This window comes from Budorcas taxicolor, chromosome 16, assembly GCF_023091745.1.
Source record: "Budorcas taxicolor isolate Tak-1 chromosome 16, Takin1.1, whole genome shotgun sequence".
NCBI lineage: Eukaryota > Metazoa > Chordata > Mammalia > Artiodactyla > Bovidae > Budorcas > Budorcas taxicolor.
The window spans coordinates 64,558,225-64,581,885 of record NC_068925.1 but is presented as its reverse complement, the minus strand read 5'-3'; the positions used below and the strand labels follow the sequence as shown (position 1 = coordinate 64,581,885).

Here is a 23,661-nt window from a genome sequence, read left to right as displayed (position 1 = left end):
ACCCAGCTTTTCTGAGCATTGGTTTCATCATCAGCAGTATTGTTAGGGGTTGACTGGGTACATATCTCTTGTGAAGCAATAAACAAAGTGCCGGGCACCCAGTCAGTGCTCGATAAATGTTTAATTACCGTTCATTTCCCTTAAGAAGATATGGGATTTGGAACAACATGGTCGAGATGGAACTAGATGCTGTGACCTGAAAGGCGGCAGGCCTAGCGGCAGGATGCATGCGGCCTCCCTGCCCCCTCCCTGCCCCCGGCTCCTTAGTCCATGGGATTCTGCAGGCAAGGATACTGGAGTGGGTTGCCATTTCTTCCTCCAGGGGATCTTCCCGACCCAGGGATCGAACCCAGGTCTCCTGCATTGCAGGCAGATTCTTTCCTGTTTGAGCCGCCAGGGAAGCCCAGAGAGGCTACTAGCTCAGGCCACCGCTGCCGAGTGTGGGCGTGGTCAGCGTTCCCTCCGCCTCCTGTCATTCTCCGGACTCCGCCCCGCGGGCTCCGTTCCCAGGAGAGGCTGTTTTCCTGCTGGCAACAGTATTTGACGGTTAGATGCCGCCAGAGAAATGACTGAGGAGGAGGCATCTGCGTTTAGAAGGTAGGATACGCAGAGGGAGGAGAGCTGGGAAAGCTCGAGAAGGTGTTGTCTTTGAAGGATTCCTCGGGCTTTGGGGACTGGAGGTGAAGTGGGTGTGGAACTGGGGGAGGGGAAGGAGCACACGGAGCCAGCCGGCCAGTCCCAGGGGACCCTTTGCACCTAAGCCCTTCTGAGATTTCCAGGGTTCTGTCATAATCCACACATTATTTCTTAAAGGCGTCTGTGTGTATCAGGCTCCTCTGATCGTGTGGGGAAAATGAAACTGAAAGCAGGACTCGACTTTCGCAAGGCTTTTGTTGAGCTGTTTTTATTTTCTACTCTGAAAGTTTACTCGGATTTCTTTCATTATTATTATTCCCTGGAGCAGGAAATGGCAACCCAGTACTCTTGCCTGGAAAATTCCACGGACAGAGAAGCCTGGTGGGCTACAGGCCGTGGAGTCTTACTACTATCAATTTTTTTTTTTTTTCTTTTCCGTTTCCTCATAAGTTAGTCCAAGGTGTGGTGTTCTTAAATGATTGTATTACTTTGAAGTTAGCAGTTGGAGGAAGCGCCTGGAATAAGTAAAAGAGCAGAGAAGAAAAGAAGTTTGTAGAAACCCTGAATCCTCCAGGTTTCTTTGAGCTTCTTTCTTTCCTTGATCTTTTCCAGCCCACCTCACATTCATTGTCGCTAAAGGTGTTTACACAAACATTTGATCCAAAGAGTTCATTGCTGGGTGACTGTGCTTCCGCTGCACATTTGGTTAGCTCTCTGAGGGTAGAGGCTTTGGGACTGTCAGGCAGGTGGGACTGCTGAAAAATGGTTGCTTTGTGATTTTTGTAGCAGCTACTGCTAAGTCACTTCAGTCGTGTCCGACTCTGTGCAACCCCATAGACGGCAGCCCACCAAGCTCCCCCATCCCTGGGATTCTCCAGGCAAGAACACTGGAGTGGGTTGCCATTTCCTTCTCCAAGAACAAAAGCTGCTGCTGCTAAGTCGCTTTGTAGCAGAAGCAGTTATAAACATTCAGGTAAGTTTGCTGCCCTCTGCTGTCTGAATTGTATCTAAATTGCTCAGATCTGATGGAGGGCAGTTGGACTAAATTGACCCCTCATAGGTTCCCTATTTGTGTAGCATGTAAAGCACTGGGTGGGAAGAACGGGGTGTGTTAAATTTTTTTTTTTCTTCTTTTCATAAAGTGATGTGATTAGCTCTACCATTTATTGAAGGCCTAATATTTTACCCTCTCCCTACTTCTGCTGCTGCTGCTAAGTCGCTTCAGTCGTGTCCGACTCTGTGCGACCCCATAGATGGCAGCGCACCAGGCTCCCCCGTCCCTGGGATTCTCTAGGCAAGAATATGAGTGGGTTGCCATTTCCTTCTCCAGTGCATGAAAGTGAAAAGTCAAAGTGAAGTCGCTCAGTCATGTCCGACTCTTCGCGGCCCCATGGACTGCAGCCTATCAGGCTCCTCTGTCCATGGGATTTTCCAGGCAAGAGTACCGGAGTGGGGGTGCCATTGCCTTCTCCCTACTCAAGTACACTTTATATGGGGGACTGTATTGTTTGTCATCCCTATTTGAGGGAACAGAAAATTCAGACTCAATAATCTAAGGTTACACAATTAGGAAGAGTCTAGAGTTACACAACGGTACCCCACTCCACCACTCTTGCCTGGAAAATCCCATGGGCAGAGGAGCCTGGCAGGCTGCAGTCCGTGGGGTAGGTAAGAGTCGGACATGACTGAGGGACTTCACTTTTCACTTTCCTGCATTGGAGAAGGAAATGGCAACCCACTCCAGTGTTCTTGCCTGGAGACTTCCAGGGACGGGGGAGCCTGGTGGGCCGCTGCCTATGGGGTCACACAGAGTCGGACGAGACTGAAGTGACTTAGCAGCAGCAGAGTTACACAACCAGGGGCCAAACTTGGATCTTGCAGAGGTGGGGGTTCGAGTGCTTCCCCTGCTCCAGGAGTCCCCACCCTCTGGGATCCAATGCCAGATGACTTGAGTTGGAGCTGATGTAATAATAATAGAAATAAAGTGCACAATAAATGTTATGCTCTGAGTCATCTCCAAACCCACCCCTTCCCCACCCCCAGGCCATGGAAAAATTGTCTTCCACAAAACTGGTCCCTGGTGCCCAAAAGTCTGGGGACTGCTGCTCACTCTACACTACCTTGAATAGGAGTGCACAATTTTGCACTTGCAAAGAGCCAGGAATGGAGTGAGCATGCTCAACCAGAAATGCAGATTGATGAAAAACACGTTTTTTCTTATTAAGTAAGGGTTCTTAATAAAAGAGGCCATTTATTTCTAATAAGAGTATGTTTATATGGCATTGGAAAAAAATGTGTTAATATAGGTTGAGAATCTTAAAAACAATCATAGCCTTTGACTGGTCATTCAGTTCTTTGAAATCAATTGTAAGAAATCTATTATAAGATCTATCATAAGAAAACAAGATAAAATAAGCTAAATTTGCTGTAACATTATTTAGAATTGTGAAAAAAAATCTAATTTTGAAACTCTTGTTTAAAAGTTACTTTAAAAATCTGCTCAGTAGTAGGGAACTGAAACACCTCTCTGATGGTCTATTGCAGACATTAAAATATTTTAAAATACTTTGTAATAACATAGGACATTATTTATAATTAAGGTATTAAATGAAAGGAAGCCAAATGCAAAGTTACAGATCATGAGCCCAACTATTTTAAAAAATAATTTATAGACTGTACTAACTATGCCTGTTTCTAAGCAGTGGGAGAATAGAGTAATACTTTTCTTGCTTACAATTTACATATGTTTATGTTGCTGTTGCTTTTCAGTTGCTAAGTTGTGGCTGACTTAGCCATTTGTGACACCCTGGACTGCAGCACACCAGGCTCTTCTGTCCTTCATTGTCTCCCGGAGCTTGCTCAAATACATGTCCATTGAGTCGGTGATGCTATCTAACCGTCTCATCCTCTATTGTCCCCTTCTCCTCCTGCCCTTAATCTTTCCCAACATCAGGGTCTTTTCCAATGAGTCGGCTCTTCACATCAGGTGGCCAAATTATTGGAGCTTCAGCTTCAGCATTAGTCCTTCCAATGAATATTCAGGACTGAACCCCATGAACAGTATGAAAAGACATATATTTATAATATTCTATAATTAAAAAATTATAATATAATAGATGTATTTTGAAAACATTGCTAGTAAAATTAATTTATCTAATTCAAATGTTTTCTCACTCTTATAACACTACAAATTACCTCTCTCATCTCCAGGTGAAAATTCAGAAGACCCCAAGAGTATTGTGCCTCCTCATACTGGTGGTCTGTAGCCAGACAATTCCTATTTCCCCTGACAGGAGTTTCTAAGCGTTCCATGTCTCTTTGATCAAATCCCAAGGAGATAAGTTTTCATTTTCTCAAAGAGAAGGCAAGAAAGTTGTAGCCAGTGGTATATACCATCATGGAGACTGAGAGCCACAACAACCCTCAGGAAAGACCCACACCGTCTAGTAATGGGAAGGCTTCACAGGATGACAATCATTTGTTGATTGAAGCTGTTAAAGATGAAGACATTGAGTTGGTCCAGCAACTGCTAGAAAGAGGGGCTGATGTCAATTTCCAGGAAGAATGGGGCTGGTCGCCTTTGCATAATGCAGTGCAAGTTGGCAGAGAAGACATTGTGGATCTTCTGCTCAGTCATGGTGCTGAGCCTTGTCTGCGGAAGAAGAATGGCGCCACTCCCTTCATCATTGCTGGGATTGTCGGAAATGTGAAGTTGCTCAAACTATTACTTCCTAAAATAGCAGATGTCAATGAGTGCGATGTTAATGGCTTCACCGCTTTCATGGAAGCTGCTGTGTATGGCAAAGTCGAAGCCTTAAGGTTCCTGTATAGCAATGGAGCAGAGGTGAATTTACACAGAAAGACATTGGAGGATCAAGAGAGGATTAAGAAAGGAGGGGCCACTGCTCTCATGGATGCTGCTAGAGAAGGGCGTGTAGATGTCGTGGAGATCCTCCTTCATGAGATGGGGGCGGATGTCAATGCCCGGGACAATAGGGGCAGAAATGCTTTGATCTATGCTCTTCTGAACTCTGATGATGAGAAGGTGAAAGCCATTACTCGCCTTCTGCTGGACTGTAAGGTTGATGTCAATGTGAGGGGGGAGGGAAGGAAGACGCCGCTGATCTTGGCAGTGGAAAAGAAGAACCTGGATCTGGTACAGATGCTTCTGGAACAAACAGGTATAGAGATCAACAGCACAGACAGTGAGGGTAAAACAGCACTGCTGCTTGCTGTCGAGCTTAAGCTGAAGGCAATTGCCCAGTTGCTGTGTCACAAAGGAGCCAGCACAAAATGCGGGGACCTTGTCGCAATAGCGAAGCGCAGTTATGACTCTGACCTTGCAAAGTTTCTTCGCCAGCATGGAGCCGTAGAAGACGTTTGCCCTCCCGCTAAAGCCTGGAAGCCTCAGAGCTCACGTTGGGGGGTGGCCCTGAAACATCTCCACAGGATATACCGCCCTATGATAGGCAAACTTAAGATCTTCATTGATGAAGAATACAAAATCGCTGACACCTCTGAAGGGGGCATCTACCTGGGGTTCTATGAGGAGCAAGAGGTAGCCGTGAAGCGGTTCTATGAAGGCAGCACACGGGGACAAAATGAAGTCTCTTGTTTGCAGAGCAACCGAGCCAGCGGTCACGTGGTGACCTTCTATGGCAGTGAGAGCGATGGGGGCTGTCTGTATGTGTGCCTTGCCCTGTGTGAGCACACGCTGGGGAAGCACTTGGCTGAGCACAGAGGAGAGGCTGTGCAAAACAAGGAAGATGAATTTGCCCGAAACATCCTCTCCTCTCTGTTTAAGGCTGTTGAGGAACTACACCTGTCTGGATACACTCATCAGGATCTGGAACCACAGAACATCTTAATAGGTGAGTCGCCAGTCTTCTCTAGAAATGTAGGGTCTTTATTTATCAGAGAAACAGATTTTCATGGCAGAATAGGAAAGAACTACAGTCAGTGTGGATTGTTCAATTTGAGGATGAATGTAGCAAATCCGTAGATACAGCGGAGTTTCTCCTGCTACCAGGTAGGACCTGTATTATTCCATGTGGAGGTGAAGGAAGCTTATGGAATACCAGGCTAACTTTATGCTGCCCTTGTCAAATACAAATATGAATGTAGGTCTTGGATGGAGCCAACTCCAAGTTTGAATTGTTAGAGGAGTCTGTAAGAAAGAGAATCTAGAAAGTGTGTTCCTTCAGACAAGGTGGCAGTTAACGGTGAATGTTGTGTGTGTGCTCAGTGACCGTGAAACTTAATGGCAAAACTGAGGTCAAACCTGGGACACAGGATAAGATGTAACACTAGTGAAACACACTGCAAGCAGGCTGAGCAAGTCAGTGTGCACTCTGGTAAACCAAGACCATGCACTACAGCAGCGTTCAAGGAAGCAAGCAGAGCTGAGTATGAAGTCCAGGGGGCGAGGTGGTGCAGTAGTAAGAGCCTCGGCTTGGACTTCGCTGGTGGTCCAGTGGTTGAGAACCCGCCTGCCAATGCAGGGGACACACGTTTGATCCCTGGTCCAGGAAGATTCCACATGTCGCCGGGCAACTACGCCCATGTGCCACAACTACTGAAGCCCTTACCCTAGAACCTGTACTCCACAGCAGAAGTCACCGAAATGAGAAGCCCATGAACCAAAACTAGAGAGTAACTGCTGCTGTCCACAGCTAGAGAAAGCCCTCTTGCAGCAATGAAGACCCAGTGCAGCCAAACATAAATAATAATTTAGAAAGATCCTCAGCTTCAGCCAGGATTAGGGAGCCTTGCAGCCTAGTCCCACCACTTTGAAGTTTTGTAATCTCAAGCAAGTTGCTTAATTCTGTGAGTGTTGGTTTCCTCACTTGGGACTCCTTCATAACCTCCTTCATAATGTTGTTACAAAGTCTAAGTGCTGTGTGTCAAATGGACAAGTCACCTGTACATGGTACGTGCCCAACGAAGGCCAGGTACTTATCTAGAGGGCTAAAGCGGAAGTAGATGCCTAACCTACAGATATGCACTGAGTTGAAACTTGGTGTAAGGGACCAGGGCAAAAAGAAGGTGTGGGCATTTAGAGGCAGAGAGCAGTATATAAGGTACTGGAAGAGAGAAATAGGTACACATAAGATCTGGTTTTAGTTTGAGGACAGGTGCTCATGTCATTCCTTCCTGGTTTTAAGCAACTTTGCTGGCGAGATGGACAAGGGCCAGAGTATGTACAACTCTACCTGCTGAGAAAGAGTCTTTGAGGTTCATTCAGGGGTGAGGACCTTCCCAATTCTACTTGCCGATCTTGATGCGAAAGGGTCACACATCACATTCTAAAGAAAAATAATTTCTGACTACCTATTCTTCAAAATTTCTAGCACCACTTCTTCCATTCCTAAGCTTGAACAATAAAGAATCGATTATATTTCTGCATCAAGGTGGTGAGCCTAATACATACTGCAGACTCTTCCCTGTATTAAATTCTTCAAATGATGGGAAAAGATTTTTAAGTGAATTTGTAATTAAAATCAACATTAAAAAAAGAATTCTTAGAGGACAAAATCCTTGAGGAATCATGGAGAGACTAAACATAGATAGGATGGGATTGAAGATTAGCATAGGAGCCCAGGACAAATGCAGAAAGCCACAGAAAAACATTACTCATGAAAGTGGGAAGAGTACCGAAAAGCACCACTCAAAAGCGATGGAAGCCAGAAACAGGGAGGAACCAAGGACCAGAGAGCAGGCAGATTGCTACCTCAGTAGAATCAGGAAGATCAAACCCTGGGCTTCCCCTCTCCCTTAGGGACCAAGCATCTACATGAGGACTGCTTGAGACATTGAGTCACTGATGATTTTAAGAGAAAGACTCAAATGTGTTCCTTTATATGGCTGAGAAATATTCCATTATATATATGTACCACAACTTCTTTATCCATTCAGCTGTCGGTGGACATTATTTGCTTCCATGTCCAAGCTATTATAAACAGTGCTGTGATGAACTTTGGAGTATATGTGTCTTTTTCAGTTATGGCTTCCTCAGGGTATGTGTCCAGTAGTGGGATTACTGGGTTGTAATGTAGTTTTATTCCTAGTTTTTAAAGGAGTCTCCATACTGTTCTCCATTGTTGCTGTATCAGTTTACATTCCCACCAACAGTGCAAGAGGATTCCCTTTCCTCCACACGCTCTTCAGCATTTATTGTTTGAAGTGGGGCGTGGGTGGGTGGGTGGCAAGGAGAGGGTGGGACGAATTGAGAGAGTAGCACATAACGTTACCGTGAATAAAATAGAGAGCTAATGGGAAGTTGCTGTGTAACACAGGGAGCTCAACACAGTGCTCTGTGACAAGCGAGAGGGGCGGATGGGGTAAGATTCAAGAGGAAGGGATATAGGCATCACTGACTCAATGGACGTGAGTCTGAGTGAACTCCGGGAGTTGGTGATGGACAGGGAGGCCTGGCGTGCTGTGATTCTTGGGGTCGCAAAGAGTCGGACACGACTGAGTGACTGAACTGAACTGATGACTGATTCACGTTGTTTTAGGGCAGAAGCCAACCCAATAGTGTAAAGCAATTATCTTCCGGTTAATAATAAATTTTAAAAAACTCATAAGAATTCAGAAAAAAAAAGAGAGAAACAAAGAGCTGTTATACACACAGGATATCTGCCAAAGCAACTATTAAGTGGCATGGCCCACTTACCCCAGAGCTTCACTGAAAAAAATGCAAAGCAGAGGATCTGACAATGCTCTCATCCCTCCTCTCTGTTGGATGGCATTACAGAAGCACCTCACAGGATGTCAGGGGGTCTCAACTGCAATGTAAAACATACCATCAAAAATCACCTAAGAGTTGCTGGTAGACTTCCCTGGTGGTTCTAGTGGTTGGGACCCCCTGCTTCTAATGCAGGGAACCGGGGTTCCATTCCTGGCTGGGGAACTAAAATCCCAAATGCCACACAATGTGGCAAAAAAAAAAAAAAAAAAAAGTTATAAGAGTTGCTGATACTGAAAGGTTGTTGCTGAACCATGAAAGACGCCAGGATTCTTGGCCTCCGCAGGAGAAGAATTCAATCCGGGGCCAATGACAAGGCTTGATCGCTCAGAGCTTTTGTGTAATAAAGCTTTACTAAAGTATAAGAGATAGAGAAAGCTTCTGACATAGAGATCAGCAGGGGGCAGAAGGAGTGCCCCGCTGCTAGCCTTTAGCCGGATGTTATATAGCCACTAGCATTCTGCTAATTAGAGAAAGGAAATGTCTCAAAACTCAGAGACTGGCACCAGCCCCTCTATCCACAACACGCATTTTGAGATAACATTGGCATCAGGTGAGTCATCCCAGGTTATAAAACAATTGACATGAATCTTGAAGAAAGGCAGGTTTCCAAGTAAATGTAGAGTTTCATTAACATAGATTAGGAGAACAATGTATGAGTAAAACATACTGGTTTGTCAAGTGGGTTCTGAGTCTTAGGCGGAACCATCTTGAAGACAGAGTCTGGGGAAAATACATAGTTCATTAACATAGCTTAAGACAAATATTTCCATAAGAAAAATGCACTGGTTAGCTCAAGGTTTGAGAAAAGTTAAGTTCAGAAACACTGGGCTGGATGAAACACAAGCTGGAATCAAGATTGCCAGGAGAAATATCAGTAACCTCAGATATGCAGATGACACCACCCTTATGGCAGAAAGCGAAGAAGAACTAAAGAGCCTCTTGATGAAAGTGAAAGAGGAGAGTGAAAAAGTTGGCTTAAAGCTCAACATTCAGAAAACTAAAATCATGGCATCTGGTCCCATCATTTCATAGCAAATAGATGGGGAAACAGTGGAAATAGTGGCTGACTTTATTTTTTGGGCTCCAAAATCACTGCAGATGGTGACTGCAGCCATGAAATTAAAAGACACTTGCTCCTTGGAAGAAAAGTTATGACCAACCTAGACAGCATATTGGAGAAGGCAATGGCACCCCACTCCAGTACTCTTGCCTGGAAAACCCCATGGATGGAGGAGCCTGGTGGGCTGCAGTCCATGGGGTTTCTAAGAGTTGGACATGACTGAGCGACTTCACTTTCACTTTTCACTTTCATGCATTGGAGAAGGAAATGGCAACTCACTCCAGTGTTCTTGCCTGGAGAATCCCAGGGATATGGGAGCCTGGTGGGCTGCCGTCTATGGGGTCGCACAGAGTCAGACATGACTGAAGCGACTTAGCAGCAGCAGCAGCAGCAGACAGCATATTAAAAAGCAGAGACATTACTTTGCCAACAAAGATCCATCTAGTCAAGGCCATGGTTTTTCCAGTAGTCATGTATGGATGTGAGAGTTGGACTATAAAGAAAGCTGAGTGCTGAAGAATTGATGCTTTTGAACTGTGGTGTTGGAGAAGACTCTTGAGAGTCCCTTGGACTGCAAGGAGATCCAACCAGTCCATCCTAAAGGAAATCAGTCCTGAATATTCATTAGATGGACTGATGGTGAAGCTGAAACTCTAATACTTTGGCCACCTAATGAGAAGAACTGACTCATTTGAAAAGTCCCTGATGTTGGGAAAGATTGAAGGTGGGAGGAGAAGGGGATGACAGAGGATGAGATGGTTGGATGGCATCATCGGCTCAATGGACATGAGTTTGAGTAAACTCCAGGAGTTGGTGATGGACAGGGAGGCCTGGTGTGCTGCAGTCCATGGGGTCTCAAAGAGTCAGACATGACTGAGTGACTGAACTGAACTGAATTGAAGTTCAGGTGGAGCTAGGTGTCATCATGGCAACACAGAATTTTAAGAGAAACCACTTTTTAAATTTGTATAGAGAAGGGGAAAAAATCTTAACCTTTGTAGTTTGTTTCCTCCTGCCACTTAAGAGAAATAAAAAATGTCTGACACTTGCAGCCTATTTCCTCCATTTGGAAAACCCTGGCCTTCCTGCCTGTTACCCTCTTAATACCATGAAAGAGAGGCATCAAACAGGAGAATTTATACCCAAAGAAACATAACTATAACCAAGTATATAATTTTCCCATGGCTGTTGAAAGAAATTGTCACAAACTTGGTGCCTTAAAACAATAGGAATTTAATCTCCCATGGTTCTGGATGCCAGAAGTGTGAAACCACTTCCACTGGCACAAAGTCAGGTGTCAGCAGGGCCGAAGTCCCTCTTGATGCTGTATACAGAAACTGGGCATAAGCTTTAAAATTTGTATAGCACTTTAACAATGTCTGTTGAAACTAAAAATAAAAAACTGGGCTCAGATGGTAAAGAAACTGCCTGCGATGCAGGAGACACAGGTTCAACTGCTGGATCGGGAAGATTCCCCTAGAGAAGGAAATGGCATCCCACTCCAGTATTTTTGCCTGGAAAACGCCATGGACAGAGGAGCCTTGATGGGCTACAATCCATGGGATCACAGAGTCAGACAGGACTGAGTGACTAACACTTTCACTTTTCATGGGGGGAAAAAAATCAAATGCTAGAAGAGATGTGAAGTGTCCCATTAAACACTTTCAAATTTCTGTAGCAGAAAACACAAAGTGGCTTAAATAAGTGAAGGGAATTATTGAAATTGAAAACAGTTGTGATTTATGACGTGCACCCCATCTGCTCCTTCAGTCTCATTATAGACCACCTTCCGACTCTGTCCTGCCGGCCCAGGCATTCTCCATGAATTCCTATCTGGAATTCTCTTTACCTTTCTTCCCCATTCCACTCAGCTATCCAATTTCTACTGATCTTTTCTCTCTAGGCATCTCTTCCTTTTTTTTTTTTGGCCTCACCCTGAGGCTTGCAGAATCTTAGTTCCCTGACCAGGGATTGATCCCATGCCCCTTACACTGGAAGTGTGGGGTCCTAACCACTGGGTCTCCAGGAAATTCCCTAGGCATCTCTTCCTTATTGAAAACTTCCCCCTCTCTATGCAGCCATGTAGCTCTTCTCATGGTACACTTTTAGGGCATCCTGAACTTTTGGCTAGCATTTTCAAAACTGCAATTAATGTTTAGCCACGTATTTATTCCTTTACTATCGGTCTCCTTGCCCAGAGACTCTAAACTCTGCAGAGCAAGGACTGTGTTCTCCTTCCTCGCCATCATTTATTCTCTCACGAAACATTTGTTGAACAATTTGATGCGTTCATTTTTGTGAGACTCTGGATTTCCCTACAATGCTGAGGTCCAAATTCGTAATGAAAGGGCTCTGAGCACACAATTGTACTAGCTGGTATCTGCGGTTAGCCAGCCTTCCTTCTCAGACTCCTTTAAGCCACCTCTTTGGGGACAAATCACCTTTCACTTTGTTCCCCACCTCTCCTATCCCTGTTTCTGAGGACTCAGTGGCTTCCTTCAAGGGAGGAAGATGCTGAAGGGGGGAGGGAGGCAACGATTCATTAGAAGCATGTGGTTGACTCGTGGTCACAGATGACAATGTCATAGTGGGCAGTGGAGTGGGCTTGATTTGGTAGAATGCTATGCTAAGGTGGTCTTGGATTTGGACCCTTCAGCTCTAGGGTCCAGTTGTTCTTCAGCTATAGGACATAACCGTAACTTCTGCCAGCAGCTTCTTTACAAATCTGTGCTCTTTGACCCCAGGAATTGCATGAAGGGGGAGCTCGCTATACTTGTTGTCATGCATCCCCAACCCGTGGCTTGGGATGAATAAAATGTAAATCTTGCTCTTGGCAGATACCAGTAGGTCAAAGAATGCAGTGCACGTGACTGTTCTGAAAAGTAAACAAGGCAGATATGAGCTCATCATTGTCTTCCTCAGTGATGATGGATTGTACATCGAGTTACATGTTTATGTAAATTAATTATAACATGGGGATTGAGGATTTTCTTTTTTTAAGATGTATTTATATATTTTTAAATTGAAGGATAATTGCTTTACAGTATTGTGTTGGTTTCTGCCAAATGTCAACATGAATCAGCCACAGTATACATGTCCCCTCCCTCTTGAACCTCCCACCCACCTCCCACCCTCTAGGTTGTTACAGAGCCCCAGTTTGAGTTCCCTGAGTCATAAGCAAATTCCCATTGGCTATCTATTTTACATATGGTAATGTAAGTTTCCATGTTACCCTCTCCATACATGCTGCCCAGGAATAAGCAATTTCAATGCATCTCCACAAACTCTCCTTTAGATTCCAAGAATGGTGCTTGCCTGGCAGATTTTGATGAAAGCATCCAGGGGACTGGAGATCCACAGGAAATCAAGAGAGATCTAGAGGTAATTTCTAGAAACAGTTTTCTTTTCCATCTCTCTACTTGCTTATTCGTTCATTACCTTACTTCCTGTGGCCGATTAAAGGACGTTCCGATTTTGCCTAGGAAAGAAAGAAGTTTCAAGGCATTTCCCTGGTATGATGGCCCTCACTCCCTTGCAGACAACAGCATCTCTCTGGGTGGGTGTGGGGTTGGTCCTTGCTGTGGCAGTTTCTGTATCTCTTTGGATGTCTCTCTACCCTCACAGGCTAAATAACAAATACATTGAGCATGCCACATTTCTTGAAGAATTACCTCCAGGAGATTTCTCCAGAATAATTCCACAATTCCTATAGGAAGTATTTGCTGCCTGAAGACAAAGTAAATGAGATTTCTCTTCCCACTCTTCAAATTCATGTGCTAAACTCCTAGGAGGGCCAGATACTAAGGCCCTCTGAAGCACATGGGAATGATGGGATTGATTCCCAGCTCAAAAGAGACTATACTTGGCCCCACAGGTTAAGATCCTAAATAACTGTTTCCCCAGAGAGGAGACAAAGCAGGAGACATATAGCCTCTGTAGACCACAGCTCCTGGATAGCTCCTGGATAGACTCTGACCCGTTAGGGCAGCCCGACCCGCCTGGAGTTCTCCAGGGTGCTGAACTTCCAACCCAGTTGGTAAGAGTTCTCCATCCATGCCTGGCCTCTCTGGCTCAGTGGCTCCAGCCACTCCAGCTCCTTCCCTGACTGGTGTCTTTCTTAGTGCAGAATTTCCTGTGCTGGTCTTCCCCCTAGTCTTTCTTCCCTGCTGTGTCCTGACTCCTGGGGTGTTCACTGTGTTCTTCTGGACCTGGTCTGGCTCTTTAATCTCCTGCCTGACACAGGCCCAACCCAAAGTCCCTGTTCCGAGCCAGACTCTGAGCACCCCCTGCCCCTTGTTTAAAACCCTCTCCCTTTCCCTGGTTTATCTAAAAATTCTATCTGTACTTTGAGGTCTAGCTCAAACTCCTCTTCCTCTACGCAGTCTGCTCTGACAGCTCTGGCCTGGGATTATCTTTTGCTCCTTATAAACCTACACTTCCTTGAAGAGTTCTCCATGCCCAAGCCCATACCCAGCCTGTGGGCTCCTTGAGATTCTACCCATTTTCCATTTGCTCATAGCCTGTGCCCCACCCTCCAAAGTTCCCCAAATAGAGTGCTAATTCATAAGCACTTTTAACTTGATTTATGGGCTTCCCTGGTGGCTTAGATAGTAAAGAATCTGCCTACAATTCAGGAGACCCAGGTTTGATCCCTGGGTGGGGAAGATCCCCCGGAGAAGGGAATGGCAACCCAGTCCAGTATTCTTTCCTGGAGAATCTCATGGACAGAGGAGCCTCGTGGGCTACAGTGCATGGGGTTGCAAAGAGTCAGACATGACTGAGTGACTTTTATTCACTCATGGCTTCTGTGCAGGCCTTGGGACTGCTGGTCCTGTATGTGGTAAACAAGGGAAACGTTTCTTTTGAGAGGCTGAAGGATCTAAAAACTGAAGACTTGATTGAACATTCTCCAGATGAGGAAACTCGGGACCTCATTCAGCATCTGTTAGTCCCTGGGGACAATGTGAAGGGCCATCTGAGTGGCCTGCTGGCTCATCCCTTCTTTTGGAGTTGGGAGAGGTAAGGAAAACAGTGTATATTACAGGCCTCTAGGATGGAGATGGTGAGTGTATTAGTCAGGGCTCTTTATATTGGGTTGGCCAAAAAGTTCAATTGGGGTTTTCTGTAAGATGTTACTACAGAAGAACCGCAAAGAACTTTTCAACCAACCTGATATATATACAAAATAAGGAAATGTCTCATGCAATATTGGGGCTGAGAAGTTCCACCATTTGCCCTCTTCAAGCTGGTGACCCAGGAAAGTCAGTTGTATAATTTAGTCTGAATTCAAAGGCATGGGAACCAGGAGAGCTGAAGATGCAGATTCCAGTAAAGGTCTGAAGGCCTGAGAACTTGGAGACCTGAGGGCAGGAGTAGAACCATGTCCCAGCCAAAGTGATCAGCAGGGAGGGGGCAAATTTCCCCTTTCATTCTGTTCAGGCCACCCATAGATTGGGTGATGCCCACTCACACTGGGCAGGGCTCTCTGCTTCACTGGTTCAAATGCTAATCTCCTCTGGAAACGTCCCCACAGACACACCCAGAGTAATATTTAATCTGAGTGCTGTGTGTGTGGTTGGTGAAATTAACAGATGAAATTAACCATCATGGTGAGGTGGGCAGGAGTCAGGCTGGGAATCAGCAGACCCAGGCTTTTCTCTCAGCTTGGAATTTCCTGGGAGGACATCACTGGAGGAGTGACTTAACTTCTCTGGATCTGATTTTCTCCACTGAAGAGCAGAAAAATGATTCGGGCAAAAAGAGACAGCGAGAGCTCTCCTATTGTGCAGATTGTTTAGAGACATGCTGTTACTACTCTTATCAAATGCCAAAATCTAATTGTTTTCTCTTTCTGGGAAAAGTGGGAAGGGTGGAATGATCATGATCATTCTGTCATTCTCAGCCGCTACCGGACCCTCCGGGATGTGGGAAATGAATCTGACATCAAAACACGAAATACTTGTAGCAAGATCCTCCAGCTTCTGCAACCTGAAACATCTGAACTTTCCACGAGTTTTAACCAGTGGACAAAAAAGGTATGAACAACTCCTATGGTCTGGGAGTTATTCCAGGAATAAGAATCTGTGTCGTGTGTTATGTTGGTTTTCCTAACTTTTTTATACTATGAACCTGGTTCAACCAAGGGGTAAGAGGGGTTTTCCTTGCCCTCCTCCCATCCCAGACCCCCTCAGCTCTCTGGGTCTCTGCTCCAGGCCAGGTCCTCCTGAGATACTCATCTAAGCTCCTCATTAGGATGGACTTGTCACAGCCCAAAAGCCTTTTCCTCTTCTGTGACTCTTTCTCTCAAGCCTTGTTTTCTGAGTGAGGTCTGACTAATAATTCTATTTCCACTGTGACAAGAGCAGCTGATTAAATAGAGTTTAGTCCAAGGGAGGTACTTCCATGGGGGCATTTCCATCCAGGGAGACTGGCTGCCTCTGATGCCGGTGCACAACCCAGCGTTGAGCATCCACACACCCACACTTACTTTCTGGATGAGAAAACAGAGAAACAAAAAGCAATCATCTTTCAAATTCCTTCTCTTCCAGAGAAGGTCCACCCAACTTGAACTCAATATAGTGGAACATGGGCTTCCCAGGTGGCACTAATAGCAAAGAACCTGCCTGCCAATGCAGGAGACACAAGGGACGTGGGTTTGATCCCTGGGTTGGGAAGATTCTCTGAAGGAAGGCATGGCAACCCACTTCAGTATTCTTGCCTGGAGAATCCCATGGACAGAGGAGCCTGGCGGGCTGCAGTCCATAGGGCCGTACAGAGTCAGACATAACTGAAGCAACTTAGTACACATGCACCTATAGTGGAGCATAATAATTAATCACTCATTCAGTCTAATTGGCACTATCAGATCTTCCACTATTGTTAATTAGCAGACATCTGTCAAATACCAGTATGTGTTAGGACCATGCAAGGTCATGGATATACAAAGCAGAGTATAGTATCCAAGTGGGGCTGAGAGATCTTCAGAAGGGATGGCTGTGGGATACATGCTGGGTACCCCGAGACATAAGCAGAGCATTATGGGAAAATCCATAACTCTCGTCTTTGAGTGGGACCAACATCTTCCATACCTTGGACCTGATGTAGGACTCTACTTCTCCCATACCTCCTTGTTTCTGGGTTCTCGTTTTGCTTTCCTTGCCTTGTCTGCCTCTAGACCACACATCACACTCATAATTGCTGCCTTAACATCTGTCTTTCCCACTACCCAGTAAGTTCTGCAAGGAACTGATAGTACCACCCAGGCAGCCTTCTAGTCACCAGTTACTCTTCCTAAGGGACCCTCTGGCTTCATGCTTGTTGCATCTTATTCTCTTACTCCAAACTATTTCTAAATATCAGAACTATCTACAAAGAGTGTGAGCACAAATAGATAGCCAGTGGGAATTTGCTGTATGATGCAGGGAGCTCAAACCAGGTGCTCTGTGACAACCTAGAGGGGTGGGAAGGGGTGGAGGTGGGAGGGAGGTTCAAGAGGGAGGGGACATATGTGTATACTTATAGCTGATCCATGTTGCTGTATGGCAGAAACTAACACAATATTATAAAGCATTCATCCTCCAATTAAAAATTTAAAAAATAAATGAAAAAAAAAAGTGAGAGCACAAAGAAAAAGGAATTACTAATATGAGAGCAGCTGCCCTGGGACACCTAGGGACAAGGAGAAATATGTAACCTTTGGAACCATAACTACAAACAAAACAAAGAACAGCCACACTCACTATGGCAGTGGCTGCAAGGCCTGGTCTCAGTCAGGACAACTCTCTTTAAAGAGGCTATATAATCAGCTATGAATTTGGAAAGGTGGTCACAGGCTAGCAGTACTGTATAGTGTAATGAGCCAATTTCCTCATGCAGTAGCCAACGATTTCCTAAACCGTGTTTTACTGTAGTTAATTTCTCTGAAAATAATTCTCTTGGAAAATAGATACACAAATTTAAAGTTATTTATAGTCCCACATCCAAATACAACCACAATTAGCATTATGGTGTACAGTGTTTACTTCCATTCTTTTCTATTAATTTGCTTTATTAATTAGTGGTAATTTTGGCCTATATTCAAATTTGTATTCTGCCTTTTTGTATTAACATTCTATCAGGATTTATTTTGTGTTGTTACCACATTTTTGTGTAATTTTTTTTTAGGTTGATGAATTTGTGATGGGAAAAATGAATGAATTTTATAAAAAAGGAAATACCTATCAGAACACTGTAGGTGACCTGCTGAAGTTCATTCGGAATTTGGGAGAGCACATTAATGAACAAAAGAATATAGAGTAAGAACTGTTTTCCCATATAAGTCATATATGAGATGAGAATAATTTAAAAATCCCAGTTCTAAGTTTACATCTGCTATTCGATGGAAAGAAGAAAACTTATTTTGACGAGGGGTCAGTCATTCCTCCCTTCTGTTTGGAAAAGGCCCGCCACAAGAGTCTTATAGTCCATGATGGACGTTCCCATCAGCTTCTTGTCTTCCTTTCCAGTTTTTGTGGAGCCTGCTTGAGCAGAAGGCTAGCGACTCTTATGAGAAGAAGCACAGGAGGCTAGGTGGCTGGGTAAAACAAATGTACAGTGTAAGTGTAGCCCCATGTTAATTCAGTTAGCTTTTGCTACCAAAAACCTCAGTTGCAGACTCACCCAAAGTTTGCAGTTTCCAGGGCTCTTTTGGATTTCAGCATGTAGATAAGAGATTGTAGCACTGTATTATCTCCATTTTATGGATAATAAAACTGAGGTGCAAAAAACTTAAGTTGCCGAAATTTACTGTTAGTTGATCAGTCAGGAGATGAATCTTGCTCTGTCAGATTCCAAAGTCTTTATTTATTTTGCTATAGACACCAGGGAAGCAAAAAAAATTTCCAGGGCCATATTCTGTAAAAGGGAGGATGCAGAGTTTGGGGCAGGCATATCAAAATATTTCTGTTTCATTTCAGGATGAAGTCAAAAATTGGAGAACCTTCCCAGTATTTTCAGGAGAAATTTCCAGATCTGGTTATGTATGTCTATAAGAAACTACAGAACACAGAATATGCAAAGCATTTTCCAAAAAATCTCAATCCGAACAAAGCCAACATGTGATGGAATTGGTGGTGGTGAGCAGGCTGGCCAGCCCTAGTGCCTTTTGAATTCAGGGAGGTACAATTTTGCTGTGCAAGTCACAACTGTCTGGGCCTCTTGATTTTTTATTTTTATTTTTTGGCCATGCCATGCAGCACGTGGGATCTTGTTTCTCCCACCAGGGATTGAACCTGGGCCCTCTGCAATGGAAGTGTGGAGTCCCAGCCGCTGGACCACCAGGGAATTCCTTGGGCCTCTTGACTAACCTGGTTGCTTGTGAGTGATGAATTGGATAGCCGATGTGTCAATTCCTGGTGCAGTGCTCAACATTCTCCACGTTTACAACAACAACAACAACAACAAAAAGCATATGCTCAAACTACTGTGATCCTTAGTAAAGCTTAGTGGCAGGAGCTGAGAGGGCATCCTGCTAAGATGGCATCCTCTTGCCAATTACACCAAAGGAGTGAGTTCCTAGACCCCTAATGCTTTATTTTTACATCAATTATCTCATGTAATTCTTCCAACAACCTTACAAGATAGTATTAATGTCTGCATTTAGGAACTGAAGAGCCTGACAGACTCAGGGAGTTTGAACAACTTGACCCAGCTTATACAGCCTACACAGAGTGCTGTATAAACTGTTAACTCTCACTCGGTCACCTTATAACTTAATGACTAGCTCAGAGCTCTTCTTCATGAAACCCAAAAAGAATAGGTCAAAGGGACTCTAGGTGGTTCATTCATTCCATTCATTCATTCATTAATATTTGTTGAGCTCTAACTAGTATGTCTAAAAGTGAAAGTGAAGTCGTTCAGTCGTGTCCGACTCTTTGAGACCCCATCGACTGTAGCCTACAATGCTCCTCCACCCATGGGATTTTCCAGGCAACAGTACTGTAGTGGGTTGCCATTTCCTTCTCCAGAGGATCTTCCCAACCCAGGGATCAAACCTGGGTCTCCCGCATTGTAGGCAGATGCTCTACCATCTGAGCCACGGGGAAGTCCAACTAGTATGTCTAAGCACCAGTTATATGAACTGCATCCCTTCTGGAATCACCTGCGCTGGTTTCCTATAACCTAAGGCAGTATTTTTGAACTGTTGACAATCTTGCCCTTCAGGGGCTATTTGGCAGTTAAAATGGCTCTCTGAGCAGAGGGTAGGGGGTGGAACTGGCATTCTAGTAGATAGAGGTCAGGGATGCTGCTGAATGGTCTATGATATGCACAGGACAGCACCCCCCCAAACGGAATTATCCAGCCTAAAATATCAGTGGCTCTGAGGATGAGAAACTCTGCATTAAGAGGCTGTGACACCTCTGAACTGGCTGGGAGCCCAGGACTATGGAGTGTGTGGCCCACTTCACGAAGGAGTGACCAGAGTTTGATGTCTTGCTTTAGGATCTGCAATGAGACAGCACCAGGGTCACCTCCTCAGGAAGTCCTCTGAAGCCCCTTGCTTTCCCGAGTCTGAGTGTCCTGTCTGCTCCCTAGCACCCACAGCCACCCCAGAGCATGCTTCTCTCCACCCAGAGCATGGTTCTTCCTCTCTGGAATCTAAGCTCCTTAGGGCCCATGATATATTGATGTGTGTCATTACAGCCTAGCGAAGTGTCTGCCACGTGGCAGTGATCAATAATTATTCACTGAAAAATGAACGGCCCATCTTATAGATGAGTAATATTTGTAGATGACATTTTGATGGTGTTTTATAATTTATAAATTACACCTGCATATTTTATCTTTTAGTTTTAAAAATAATCCTATAAGGTAAGTGTTATGATCCTCATTTCGCAGATGAGGAAACTAAGGTTAGAGACAGATTGATTTACTCTAATGCATAGGAAATGTGACTGTCTCGATCTGAAAGGATTTTCTGGCATGAACTCTTATTTCTTTCTATTTATCCTCACTGGCCTGATGTACTGCGGTTCATGGAGTCACAAAGAGTTGGACACAACTGAGTGACTGACCTGACCTGAACTGAACTGAATCCTCCCTGTGGTGGTGAGGATGAAGCTTTGTAATGAGAGGACTGGGGAAGAACATGTCTCTTAGGTTCTTTTTAAAAAAGGGTGTGGGGACTTCCCTGGTGGTCCAGTGGTTAAGAACCTGCCTGCTAATGCTGGGAACAGGGGTTTGATCCCTGGGCCAGGAAGATTCCACAAGCCAAGGGGCAACTAAGCTCCTCATTATTGTGTGCCACAACTACTGAGCCTGTGCTCCAAAGCCCATGCCATAACTAGAGAAAGCCCAGAGCAATGAAGATCCAGCACGGCCATAAATAAACAGATAAATTAAAAATTTAAAAATACATACATAAAAAGAAGGTGGTCTCTGTATAGCTCAGGGAACTCGACTCAGTGCTCTGTGGTGATCTAAATGGGAAGGAAATCCAAGGAAGAGGGGATATATGTGTATACATATAGCCGACCCACTTTGCTGTGCAGTAGAAACTAACACAACACTGTAAGGCAACTGTATACCAATAAAAAGAAATAAAAAATAAAAAGGAGATGTATCGACTTCCCTGGTTGTCCAGAGGTTAAAACTCTGTGCTTCCAATGCAGGGGGCACAGGTTTGATCCCTGGATAGGGAACTAAGGTCCTACATGCCTCATGGCACAGCCAATAGATAAATTAAAAAATACTAAAAGGAGATGGTCTAAAACAAGTGTTATGGAATGAAATTAACAAGCGCTGGAAGAAACTTGACTTCTCTTTAAGGTTTCAGGAGCAGTAGTTTTAAGTTTTAAAAGTAAGATTTGATTTTCTGATTTGTAGTCAGTATCTAGATATGACAATCAAATGTTCATTAGTAAAATTCAGTAAAACTTTGAATTATCTAAATGTCTGATTTTCTGAGTGACATTTCCACTTTAGAAAGTGGTGATATCTACAGTAGGAAATGCTCAATGATTAACTCCTGGGTAAATTTTAAGAAAAGCATTCTGCTCTTTAGTAATGGGAAAAGGAACCTAATTTTAGCCCTCCATTAATCTGGGACACCCTGGGTGTCCTTGTAGAAAAAGATCTGATCATTTTTCTCCCTGCTTTAATCCTCTAAGGGTTTCTGTGGATATGCTACAAATATTTCTGATTCAGTTGCCATTATCACAAACATTTAGTGGAGCTTGTAGTTCATGTTAGGTACTGTGTTAGGCACCGTGATTCTGTGCATGGACTTGTCAAGCAGAGGTGCCAGTTACACAGAGATGAGGGGAGCTTGCCTGCCTAGAATGCACTAAACAAGCAACATAAGAGAGAAAATTATGTTAAGAATAACCATTGCCACCTCTTGAGCACCTACCGCTTTCTAGAGCCAAATACTTTTACATATGACATCCCGAAACACACATGACATTGCCATAAGATGCAATTATTCCCATTTTATAGAGGACGCAACTAATGCTCAGAAAGGATTGCTAAGTATGGGTAGTAAGTGGAAGAGCCAAGGTGCAAACCCGGTTCTGCAAGTCCACAGAGTGTGGTTTTTCTGGACAGCCAAAGATGGCTTTTCATCATCTAATCCTCAGCTACAGGAGTTCAGGTAGGCTGGGTGGTCACTGTGAGGATGTGTCTCGGGGCTTTTCATCCATTCCTTCATTGAGCCTAGGAGGCCAAAATTACCCATGACCTTCAGAACAACCAAATCCAGTGGTCCTTTTCTGTCTTCATCAAGCTGACACCGCAGCTGATTCAGATAACTGTTCTTTTGCCCATGCCTCTGTCTTCCTTAGCACCCTCAGCATCACCCTTACCTGCTTTCCCTCCCCACTGGTTGTTCCTCCACACTGTCCTTTGCCAGCTAGCTCCTCCTCTGCTCAAACGCTAAACACTGAGTGTCCCCAAATTAATCCTCAAGCAAGTCACTCTTTTCTCTTTCCCTGGAGTGTTCAAGAGCCATGACTAGTATCATCATAAACAGGCAGATGATATCCATGTTCTGAAATTTATCCACCTAATTGCCTACAAATTATCCATCTTTTGCTTCTCTTTTCCCCGTGCCCCCGCATCCAGTCTATTAACAAGTCCAGTAGGTTCCTGCACCAAAATAATTTCTAAATCTGTTCACAGCCATTTGTGTCTGCTGTGCTCTGACCATCATCATTTCTTGTGTGGACTGAGTCATGAGCCTTGAAATTGGCTACTGTGCTTTCGTCCTCATGCTCCAATAATCTTTTATCCACAAAGTGATCTTGAAAAAACATGGGTCATATTGGATGAAAATCCTTCAGTGACTTTCCATGGCAGTTAGGATAAAACCCAGCTGTTGCCACCATATGCAGGGCCTTATGTGAGCGGACGGCACCTATATTATTGTGCTCGTTGCTTTGCTCTCTTACCTGGCAGGCTCGACTCCTCCCATACTGGCCTTGTCTCTGTCCCTCAAGAATGCTGAGACCTTTGCCTCCTGGAAGTTGTGGCTCTTGTTCACCCCTCTGCCTGGAATTTGTATCTAGCTCCTTTTTCATCATTTAGTTCTCAGCTACAATGTCTGTACTTTGATGGGCCTTCCCCTTATCCAAAGTTGTTCATTACCATTGCTATTTTTGAGGACACCATAGCACTACCTGAACGTTATCTGAGATTATCAAATTTTTTTCACATTAAAAAAAACCTTTCTTATTCATGATGATGAGAACATTAGCTCCGTGATAGCAATAATGCTGTCTGTCATATTCACTATTATATTCCATCTCGGACACTTAGTACAGTGCCTGGAACAAAGCAAATTTTGATATATTTTTATTGAATGGGGAAGTAAATGCTTCTATGAGTGTAATATATCACTGCTAAGTTAGAATTATCTCATTATAAGCCTTTCTTTAATATATAAACATCTAGAAGTTCGAGATTTTTTTCTTGTTCATGTGTTTGGCACTGAATAGGTGGTTTGGTAAAATTCGTTGTGTTTGGTTGATCCTTCCACCCCCCGGGGGCTCTGTCATGTTAATATGGGTCTCTCAATGAATGCTGAGGACCCGAAAAATATACAATTAAAAAGTGTGACAGCAGGTGTCGTGTGGGGTGGTAGGGAAGGACATTAGGATGCTTTCTGGTGTCTCTCAAATTATTTCAAGACATTTGCCTGTAAGAGAAGCAGATGTCAGGTCCCTAACTTCCCCTGTGGAAT

At 44.3% G+C, this 23,661-nt stretch overlaps 1 protein-coding gene across 1 annotated transcript; it reads left to right on the top strand.

Moving 5' to 3' along the window:
* The first annotated feature begins 4,033 nt into the window (after nt 1–4,033).
* Nucleotides 4,034–18,562, top strand: RNASEL (ribonuclease L). Its single transcript, XM_052654204.1, has 6 exons — nt 4,034–5,507; nt 12,742–12,827; nt 14,260–14,465; nt 15,349–15,481; nt 17,610–17,740; nt 18,401–18,562. Exons 1-6 carry the CDS (start codon nt 4,034–4,036, stop codon nt 18,543–18,545), a joined length of 2,175 nt encoding a protein of 724 aa, XP_052510164.1. The 3' UTR covers nt 18,546–18,562.
* Nucleotides 18,563–23,661: the final 5,099 nt, after the last annotated feature.

Coding starts and splice junctions, on each gene's coding strand:
- RNASEL (XM_052654204.1), top strand. CDS start 4,034: ATGGAGACTGAGAGCCACAACAACCCTCAGGAAAGACCCACACCGTCT. Junction 15,482..17,609: donor TTAACCAGTGGACAAAAAAG/GTATGAACAACT, acceptor ATTTTTTTTTAG/GTTGATGAATTTGTGATGGG. Junction 17,741..18,400: donor AATGAACAAAAGAATATAGA/GTAAGAACTGTT, acceptor GTTTCATTTCAG/GATGAAGTCAAAAATTGGAG.